Source organism: Osmia bicornis, chromosome 11 (assembly GCF_907164935.1).
Source record: "Osmia bicornis bicornis chromosome 11, iOsmBic2.1, whole genome shotgun sequence".
NCBI classification, from domain to species: Eukaryota; Metazoa; Arthropoda; class Insecta; order Hymenoptera; family Megachilidae; genus Osmia; species Osmia bicornis.
This window is the reverse complement of record NC_060226.1, coordinates 5,676,927-5,687,443: the sequence shown is the minus strand read 5'-3', so window position 1 is coordinate 5,687,443 and position 10,517 is coordinate 5,676,927. Positions and strand designations below refer to the sequence as shown.

Below are 10,517 nucleotides of genomic sequence, written 5' to 3'. Positions count from 1 at the left end.
AGTTATATGCTTCAAGGACGTGAAAGTTATAGAGTAAATGATTTTGGTATACAGCTTCTCTTATAAATGAATTTACATTTAATCTTTAGCAACAAGTGTTAAATTTGGTAGAATATATATACATATATATATATATAAGAAAGAAAGAGATTTAGAAATGACAAAACTTTATGAAGTTAATCTATCAAGAATTTTATATCTTAAAGGTTAAAATTGCACAAAATGATAAATGATAATTTTCCATATTACATAGTTTACTTTTATTAGGATTAAATAACTATTTCCATATTCTTAATACGAGTTATAGGTGATTAATTGATTTTTGTATTCCAGTTCTATTACAGTGACAAAAGTCTTCCACCACTATATCTTTTTGCATCTATTGCCAGGTGCATCATTCATCATTTCAGTTATGCAAGATTCTTACTCATTTTAACTAATGAATTATTTAAAACATTTGATTTTGTGCAATTTTACAATGCTCTTATCACGTGTCGTGTAAATTGTTTCTTAATCTGTATATTGTACCAAAATTGTTTACTACTAACAGTTGTTTGTTCCTGTGATTATTATAAATATAGAAAAGACGTTGAAAATCTTAATAAAAAGAAAAAAAAATAGAGAATTATGAAGATTTGACATAAAATTAGGAATATAGAATAAGGATACACACGAAGATAAAATTGCCAAAACATATTATATAAAAGGAAATTTTATACAGAATTAGTGACTTTCTTTGAATTGTTATTTACCAGATATGTACATTATACTATGCAGAGTGAGACAGATTGATTTTTGCAAAATTAAATTATGATTTTTTAATTGAATTGAAGGACTCAGAATAAACGTTTCGCGTCCAACACTGAAAAAACTGTGCCTTCTTTCTAAAACAATATATCCTCGTATTCTTTTTTAATTAATCCCCAGAGTAAGGCCTTTACTGACCCAATGTGCGACTTAAATTATATTATTTAATATATTTTTTTATATTGATCTCCTTTATTGTTTATACTTATCATATGTAGATATCAGAAATATTTATTTATTGATCAGTGTTTAGGGTTGAATGAAAGAGGAGTAAAGGGTGCAGTAAAGATGGGGAAGGGAGAGTTTAATGGAATTGTAATTTAGCTTACCAAAATAATAGCTCTGAATAAAATTATTTTTTATTATTATTTTTATTTGCCATTTTAACATAGCTTTATATTCATACATGCATGTATTTCTGAATATGTATATAAAATTTTTTATGTTATTTTTCATTAATTTCTTGAACCTTGTACCATTAATGTAATACATTTGTTTATTTATATTGTTCCAACAATTCTAATATAGGCTCAAATACGGTTCTTACTGAAGCTCTTCCCCATATGAAGTCGTAATGAGTAAAGGAGTTTCCAAGTATCTCTCTATGGAACACTACATTACCAAGTTTCTTCTTAAGAAGATCAGTATCCTGAAAAGAAGGTACATTACAATATTGTAATGTTAGTTATTAAGAAATTCCGGTACAACCGTTTTGAAACGCTCTGTATAATATTGCGTACCTTTGATGTTGCAAGTCGGTCATCATCGCTACTGAAAAGTGCAACTGGCGCAATTACTTTATTCAATTCGTATTCTGGTGGTACTGAAGAATTATATGCTCTATTATTCTTCTGCTCGTTATCATAATCAAATTGCCTAAAATTATCTAAAATCATTAAAACATTATTATTTCTACAGATTGATAATGTTCTTTCTAATATAATCAATGTTCACCAGGATGTATGTATCCTTGACCAAAATGAACTGCTTGTTTCCAAGATGCGCCCGCAGGAACGTGATTCATGATCGTTGTTAAATTTATCTATAGCAAATAAATATTTGCAAAGAAACATAAATTTTACCTGAGTTCAATTAACATTCAGCGGTTTAAAAAAAAGAAATAAATATTGAAATTTGTAAATATTAAATATTGCAACTTTAATATTTTCTAAGATATTGGAATTATTTTAGTGAATCAAGTTTTTACCGCGCTTAAATTTGCTTGACTCAAACCAGTCACTATGAATACGAAATTAGTGCAAAAGAGCTGCGATGTCGCGTCATCCTGGCAGAATAAATTTGATATAAATTTTTCCCAAACAGAGCGTGATCGTACTTCCGGGTAACCGAACGCTTCACCGATCCACTAAAATAGAAAAAGAAAATTCACTTACAATAACATGCGAATTGAAACATTGGTGCAATCAGTTTAAATTCCTCTAGAACTTACCACACCCATGTATGTTAATTTCGCAAGTTTTGTAATCGGCCCGCGTATATTACCAGTAAAAGCAACAGGTGCAAGACCGATCATTAATTGGATTTTTGCGTTATAGCTAGGCTTTTGCGACATCATTACCCAAAATTGCGTTGTCCCTTGAGAATGACCTATGTAAGAGAGCTTTTCGTGTTTCGTTCGATTTAATATGTAGTCGATCATCGCAGGAAGATCATAAACTCCGAGTTCGTGGTAACTACAAGGAAAAATAATAAAGAAGAAAGTTAATTAACTTTTGAAACAAATAGCATACCTAAAATCCCAGAAACGTCGATTATTTGGCGAGATCGAAACATGATTTTTTGAATAAACGTTCCCTCTATTATTTCCAAGCCATACGTCATATCCTGCGTCTGCTAATATGAACCCTAAAAATAATAACTATTTTTTACGGGATTCAATGATATAAAAGTACCAAAAAATTTCACTTATGGTACCTATATCAGTTTGAATCTTACAGTTTGATAAAAATGATTGTATTAAGATTTATCATAAATTGTACCTAATCCCTTATCCGGTCCCAGAAGAATCCAATCCGCCGAACTACTCGCTAGTCCATGTTGAATTAAAATCGAACGTTTCTTATTTGTAAAGTTCGTTTTATAATTGATTCGTCCGTGTGGAATTCGATGAATCTCCAGGACATATCCATCTTCGGTGATGATTTTATGAATCTCGAACGGATATCCATATTTTTTTATTAGTTCCGGCTGTTTGATATTGAAAGTATTAAATTCAAATTTAAATTCGATTCAAATAAAACAGAAACTTACTGTTCCAAGCTTCATTTCAACTTTAGTGTTAAATTTATTTGTCGCCAGTACAAAAACATGGCTTAAAATAAACAGTTGCAGTAGTAAAAAATTGTATAACAACGACATGACGTTCGAACAGAACAGATCAGTGGAATTAAAAAGCACCCATGTTTTATAGGAGACGACTGCATCAGAATGAGCGATAAAATGCTCATAATGCTTGTCTCGTTTATTCTGTGTATATACTCGACCTTTAACGAGTATGTTGTATTACTTAAATATCTAATGGAAAGTGTAATTACGAACAGATAAATTGTTCTGTTCGAGGACAATGTCATCCGTAGCTAGGATAGAGAATTTGAATCAACTAAAAATATATTGAAAGGAATAAAAACGAAATAAGCTTTACTTAATTAAAATTAATTTAATCATTTGTTTGTCATTGTTGATTGTTAGTAGAATTTACAAAGTACCTTATATACAGCTTTATTGCGTCGATGATTATAGTTTAATGATATTGTGAAAAACCCTGATACAAAACGAGGTTCTTGTACGCAAAGCAAGGTCGGTTACAACACCTTTTTATGTGCGTTTATCTATTCTATAAATAATTAGGCAATAATTAAGTAACATTCATCCACAGAATTCAATTTTAATTCTTTTGAATTCGAAATTTAAATTAAATTGATTCAGTAGCTTTCTCGAAATCGTAATAACCAAATTTGAAAATAATAACAATGTTTGTAAGCAGAAATTCAAAACAATATGCTTTTTAATTATTAAGTATGTAATAAAATTAGTATATAATTAAGAAATACAAATAATAAATTAAATATCAAATCAAATTTTTCCGCGTAAACGTTTACACGCAAGCGATAGGGCTGCAGATTTCTATATATATATATATATATATATATGGGGATCAGCTCCCCTACATTGGCATTTCCCCTCCGGAAGCCAACCATGCTCGATGCAGGGCGCCCTCTACAGCGGTGCCCTGTAACTAAGTATTTACCACAAAAGGGAATATAAAAACCCTGTAACATTTCCGAATTACATATTAATAAAGTATTGATACTATTAATATTTTAAATACTCTACCAGAATTATAGATATATATGTTTAAGGTAAAAAAACTTTTACTTAAAATAAATAAAGTATCATTTTGACTTGCCTTGTCTTCGATCGAATTTGCAATTCCTGCGCACTAAACGAAAATGGTGAATTAACGTTTCTGCGCATCCCCACTCTAGGGTATGTCTGATCGACGTTTGTCTCATATCCGGCTTTGCAGAAAGTCGTTCTTTCTGTTCTTGGAGTCGGGGTGAGTAGGATGTTCGTTGTTTCATTTGCACTTTAAATACTGTAATATAATATATTATATTATGGTTATTTATTCATCTTTTTCTTCACACTCTTCACTTAATATTCTTAATACGTTAAAGTAATAAAAGTGTGTTAAATTTCCTTTTAGAAACTGTTGCTGAATCAGCTAAAGTATCACCTTGAATAGAAACTTCATCAGAAACCGAAAGTTCGTTATCATATTAAATATGTGAGTAAAATTCATAGTTTAAAATATAATAAAATGGTCTAATTATTCTTTAATTTTTTTTTTCAATATTTCGTAATAAATCATTGGTCTGCACTCTTAAGTCGCTCATGGTCGGCCATTTCATGAACATCTGCAATGCGTCGCTGAAAAGTTTCCTTTCTCGTGTCCTTGCAAAAATATATCAATTTAATATTATGTAACCGTTTGCCAAAGATTAATTTTAATATATTTTAAAGTATTAATACATTACAAAGGATGGAAAATCATCATATTAAAATTACTGAGTTTATCGAAAAATTTGTATATAGATTAAATACCTAATACGTTTTCCTAAGTATATGTTCGTTACGTTTGATTAAAATTTATTAAGAAGAGAAAATGTATTGAAGGTTGCGACAGATAACGGGAGCTATTGGATCCCTCAGACTTAGGTTTGTATAGTAGTATATTCATTGATTATTACGAATACACGAAAAAAAATATTATTAATTTTAACAAAAATATAATTTTTGTGAATTACACTATTCAACAACGTCAATCATTTTTTTTAATTTGTAACTTTCTGAATCTATAAATTGTTTCTCTTGCTATTAATCATAGTATTTGAAAAATTTAACTTTGAAGACATTCTGTTCTTTAACAATAGTTAGAAATCTGGATACGTGTTGAATAGTGATGCACCTCTCATTTTGGCATGCCTCCATTTTACTTTTTAATGGAGCATGAATGCTGATGGGAGGAATATTAACACGAGAACAAGCCTTCGGAATCCACACATTTATGTCTGGAGCCGATTCTCTTTGTTCACTACATTTTTACTAACAGATTGGTCCATTATAATGTGATCTATAAAATATTGATTTTTTTTTTCTTTCCTTATAGGACGTACGGAGCAAATTACCATACTGGAAGTTACAGAAATGTTAAGGAGCGGAGAAATGTATACGGAAATACTAATTCCAACAGAAATGGACGTTTTGAAAATCACAAAAATAACATAAACAGTATTCCTGGCAATTTGAGGAAACCGAATTGGAATTCTGAAACTTTAAAACCTTTCAAAAAAGATTTTTATATACCACATCCCAATGTTCAATCACGTCATCCACAAGATATAGATTTGTTTAGACAAGAAAATCAAATTACACTTAAAGGAGAGAAAATTCCTAATCCCATTCAACATTTTGAAGAAGGAAATTTCCCTGACCATGTAATGCAATGTATTAGAAAGCAAGGATTCAGCGAACCAACCGCTATTCAAGCTCAGGGATGGCCAATTGCTATGTCTGGTCAAAATATGGTTGGAATAGCACAAACTGGATCTGGAAAGACTCTAGGATACATTCTGCCAGCATTAGTACATATTAGTAGCCAACAGCCGTTAAATCGCGGCGATGGACCGATTGCTCTTATCTTAGTACCAACCAGAGAATTGGCGCAACAAATTCAAGATGTTGCTCACACCTTCAGTTCTCTATCATATGCAAAAAGTACCTGTATCTTTGGTGGTGCACCAAAAGGCAAACAAGCACGTGATTTGGAACAAGGAATTGAAATCTGCATCGCCACACCTGGCCGATTAATCGATTTCCTTGAACATGGTACAACCAATTTACGTAGATGCACTTACTTAGTATTGGACGAAGCAGATAGAATGCTTGACATGGGTTTTGAACCACAAATCCGAAAAATCATTGAACAAATTAGACCAGACAGACAAGTTCTTATGTGGTCCGCAACTTGGCCAAAAGAAGTACGAAACCTTGCAGAAGAGTACCTTGTAGATTATACACAATTGAACATTGGGTCATTAACATTGTCAGCTAATCATAACATTCTGCAAATTATTGATGTCTGCGAAGAACACGAAAAACAATCAAAGTATGTATTACAATTTTAATATTTAATTGTATTTTAACACGTTCACTGCGGAAATAACCGAAGAAGCAGACGCGTGAACCGCGGTGAATGTGTTAAATGTTCTTCTTAAATTTTTCTTTTATTGCAATACAAATTTTTTGTGATGATACTAGTAGATGATATTTCATGATTTCATGCAACACTTTTTCCTCTAAGAAGAACTGATTCTTATTGATTCATTACATAAATATTTTTTAATTCGATCACCTTTTAATTCATTTTTTGTTTTTTGCTAATTGTAGATTGGAAAATCTTCTTCAGGAAATTAGTAGTGTTAATCCGAATGATGGAAAAACAATAATTTTTGTTGAAACAAAGAAAAAAGTGGAGAATATTGCCAGAAATATTCGTCGTTATGGCTGGCCTGCAGTATGTATACATGGTGACAAATCACAAGGGGAAAGAGATCACGTTCTTACAGGTTCATTATTATAATTTTAATGATACAATAAATCTATCTTACACACCAATTTATAATAAACATTTACATTGCAGAGTTTAGGAGGAAAAGGAACGCAATTCTTGTAGCAACAGATGTTGCTGCTCGTGGATTAGGTAAGTAATATATCCTCTTATATTTATTAATTCTTTTTGTTTAAATTGTCAAAATTGCATTGATCTTTAGATAAGTTACATTTGCAAAAGTTTATATTTGTTCAAATAAAAGTTAGAAGATAGAGTAAAAGTGGCGATGTAGCACAGACTGGTTATATGAAGGTGATGCCTCACAATTTCCAAAATAAAAGTAATCGATATTAATTAATGACTTATATACTATCGTAATTACAAATAAAGTACATCAATAGTATAATTAAAAGAAAGTATTACAATTTCTTAACAGAGTGTTGTAACGCTCTATACATGACTCTAATTGATAGTAATAAAAACGTGTGTATTAGTAATACGTGTATATTAAGGAAGATTAATACTGATCAAAAAATGCTTTATGTGCATATTCTCAAACTTTTACATAAGCTTAGTGTACTAAATAGATGGCATTAATTAGCTGGTATGTGTATTTCATAGTATTTATTCATTTATTGGTATAATTGATCCGAGGAAACTTTTTCTAGGAAATATAACTAGTGTTCGCGTGAAAAATACAAAATTTTTACAATAGATTTTATAATTCTAATTAAACTAACATTCAACTCTTTTATTGCGTTTTTGCAGAGTTACTTCGTGTTGTTATCCTGATATTAAATACCAGTAAGACACATGTAATTTATTCATTTCAATTTTTTTTAATTTCTAAGTTTCAACTGTGTCAACAGCATTATTAAACATTTACTAATGTAATCTATTTACACACCAAAAAATTACGTTCTGCATTATATGCTTGTGTTAAAGAATTGAGAAGAAAAATTGGAATATAGGAAATGTGTTAGTAATAAGTGTGGGCATCCTGTAATTTATGTTAATCAGTCTGGTTGTCCTTTGTTTCAGAGGCACATGGTGCACAAATTGTGTTGAGTGTGCGATGAAAAACGATCATTCAATAAAGAAAACATGGCTCACTCATTGTACATGCGCAATTCTGTTTTGTACATAATATTGTACTTAATGTGCCTCTGTGTTCAGCCTGTGTACCACGCGGTTGTAGAGTGGTGCGCGGGTCGTGCCGCTATCGTGCTGATTGGTTGTGAGATAAAGCGGTGGTTTACAACCGGTGCACCTCATAGCCAGTGTTCAGCCCGAGACAACAATCTATTGATTTTGCTACTATCGCTACTCAGTGGTGATGCTTAGGACACGACGTCGCTATGTGAACTTGCATTTAAGAATATCGCACATTGAGGCGCTCTGTATGCAGTCATACGGAACGCTTGTTCAACGATAACAGGGTTTGTATTTGTTATTATGCAGCTAACTTACATTCATATACATTTCAATCTCAAATCAGTATGATTTCGTTTAACATATCGTAAGTAAAAATTTATTAGGTAAATGAAAGTAGTTGAAAATATCAAGTATTATTCTTTTATTTTAACTACTAGTCTTCTTGGTAGGTTTATCAATACAAAAGAGGATACGGAAAAGTGTTATAGTTACGTTTTATTAATTTAATTGTAATTTATACTGTATTTTTATTTCTGCACGTATGACATACTACTTGCACAAAACTGACAGATACAGTTTTTTATTCCTACAACTAAGTAAAGTCATGAGAATCTATTTATTACAATTTCATACTCGATATGTATATAAACATCTTATTATGTTACTGGAACATAGTGTATGATTATAGGTTTAGCTGCATATGTATTCTGAACTGAAAAATGCAATCTAAAGATAAAAGCAATTACTTTTTTCTATTAATTTTCATTATGATATTCATTAATGTTTGCTTTAATAAAATTGATGTAAAGGTGTAGCCTTATTAGCAACAACATAATCAAAATTGAGAAATGTATATACCATCAGAAAATTAAATTTTCGCTAAACGCGAATTTTTATATACATATATACGTTATGTATATATGTACGTGTATATACATATATACATATCAAATTATTTAATCTCTTGTATTATTAACATGCCCATTTTAATACAATTATTTCTTTAGATGTCGACGACGTAAAGTTTGTGATCAACTTCGATTACCCAACATCATCTGAAAACTACATTCATAGGATCGGCAGGACGGGTCGGTCAAATAACTCAGGAACAAGTTACGCGTTCTTTACACCTCAAAATGGGAGACAAGCTAAAGACCTAATTAACGTACTCCAAGAAGCAAAACAAGTTATTAATCCAAAACTTTGGGAACTTGCGGAGAAAACCGGAAATGGTATTGCTCAACGTAAGCATTTACAGACATAATGAAATAATTAGAGAGTAAGAATTTGTGTTTAAAGTGTGCATTGTACTTATGTACTTTATATATTTTCAGATCGATGGGGAGGTGATTATCGTAGGCGAGACAATAATTTCACTAAAGTACACAAACGATTCGAGGGAGTAAGTTATTTTAATGCGTAGATCTCATAAATTTCGACCACATTTCCAAACAACCTGTTGGAGATTCAAAACTTGTTACAAAGAAAGATTCTTCACGTAGGCTACCGTTGTTCTATGTTTATTACGTGCTCGGTTAGTTTTTTTTATTTTTATTTATATTTGTTTTAATTGCTAATAATAGATTCTCAATAATATACGAAACAAACAAAAAGTGCTTTTGATAGATTTTTATTACTATATTTTTACACTGTCGCTTATTGAAGCACGGAGAAAATGAACGAACAACATACGAGATGATTGACAATCTTCTATAAAATTAAAATCAATTTGAAATCTCTCTTGTTTCTAACTTCGTTACAAAAAATTTAAATTGTGAACTTTAGTTCTTCGAAGAAATTATGAAAATTTCTTTTTGTTTTACAAATCTCTGTGTATTTCCGAAGGTAGGGGTTAAATGAGACATGGGTAGATAGTAAATATATCAGTATTCGTTCCACTTCTTTACTGTGATCAATTTTGTTTTTGATCATACAATGAAGTTACTTTTTTGTTTAACTATGTTAATAGATTAAAATAATGTCACGGATACTATGACTAAAACTACATACGTTTACATGAACATCTTATCAATGCTCCGTATTGATAATGTGAGAATTTAATTTATACAAAGAAATATCGATTGAAACGATTTGATCTTGCAGTGAGTTATTATCTAAATGTAAAAATGTAGTTTGATTAAAACTTTCCATCATTCGGACGGATTTCCAAACCGTCATAGCACTTGAATCTACGTTTCCCGTAACTCCGCACATTGCTGTATCACATTTGTAATTTAAGAAATAAACTGACTAAATTAAAGAACCAAAAAGTTTTATCGGTTGACTGGTCCATAAATTAACAATACCAATATTACATGTACGCTGAACTAAATAAATAGTTGGAGAAGTAATTTATATAAAATAATAACTGAAAGCGGTGGACTTATCCTATAAAGAGGGATATAATCAAATGTTATTTCCC

At 30.7% G+C, this 10,517-nt stretch overlaps 2 protein-coding genes across 6 annotated transcripts; one reads left to right on the top strand and one right to left on the bottom strand.

The window, feature by feature from the left end:
- Positions 1-997: 997 nt before the first annotated feature.
- Positions 998-3,851, bottom strand: LOC114875997 (gastric triacylglycerol lipase-like). Of its 3 annotated transcripts, none has more exons than XM_029186944.2 (8): positions 3,079-3,851; positions 2,808-3,015; positions 2,559-2,673; positions 2,258-2,501; positions 2,015-2,173; positions 1,762-1,849; positions 1,548-1,693; positions 998-1,456 (listed from the first exon to the last, which is right to left on the bottom strand). In XM_029186944.2, the coding sequence occupies exons 1-8, from the start codon at positions 3,184-3,186 to the stop codon at positions 1,304-1,306; spliced, it is 1,221 nt and encodes a 406-aa protein (XP_029042777.1). In that variant the 5' UTR covers positions 3,187-3,851; the 3' UTR covers positions 998-1,303. The 3 variants fall into 3 exon arrangements, 2 of the variants coding, with proteins under 2 accessions (XP_029042777.1, XP_029042778.1); XR_003789320.2 differs by having other exon boundaries at positions 1,365-1,456; positions 1,548-1,683; XM_029186945.2 differs by lacking the exon at positions 998-1,456 and having other exon boundaries at positions 1,530-1,683.
- A 453-nt stretch (positions 3,852-4,304) lies between these two features.
- On the top strand, positions 4,305-10,365 carry LOC114875996 (ATP-dependent RNA helicase p62-like). Of its 3 annotated transcripts, none has more exons than XR_003789319.2 (8): positions 4,306-4,384; positions 4,535-4,615; positions 5,005-5,046; positions 5,498-6,496; positions 6,778-6,956; positions 7,031-7,090; positions 7,982-8,379; positions 9,103-9,152. XR_003789319.2 is itself a non-coding variant. In XM_029186942.2 (8 exons), coding segments are annotated over exons 2-8 (1,608 nt in total). In that variant the 5' UTR covers positions 4,310-4,384; positions 4,535-4,613; the 3' UTR covers positions 9,519-10,365. The 3 variants fall into 3 exon arrangements, 2 of the variants coding, with proteins under 2 accessions (XP_029042776.1, XP_029042775.1); XM_029186942.2 differs by lacking the exon at positions 7,982-8,379 and adding an exon at positions 9,430-10,365 and having other exon boundaries at positions 4,310-4,384; positions 9,103-9,339; XM_029186943.2 differs by lacking the exons at positions 5,005-5,046; positions 7,982-8,379 and adding an exon at positions 9,430-10,365 and having other exon boundaries at positions 4,305-4,384; positions 9,103-9,339.
- The last annotated feature ends 152 nt before the right edge of the window (positions 10,366-10,517 follow it).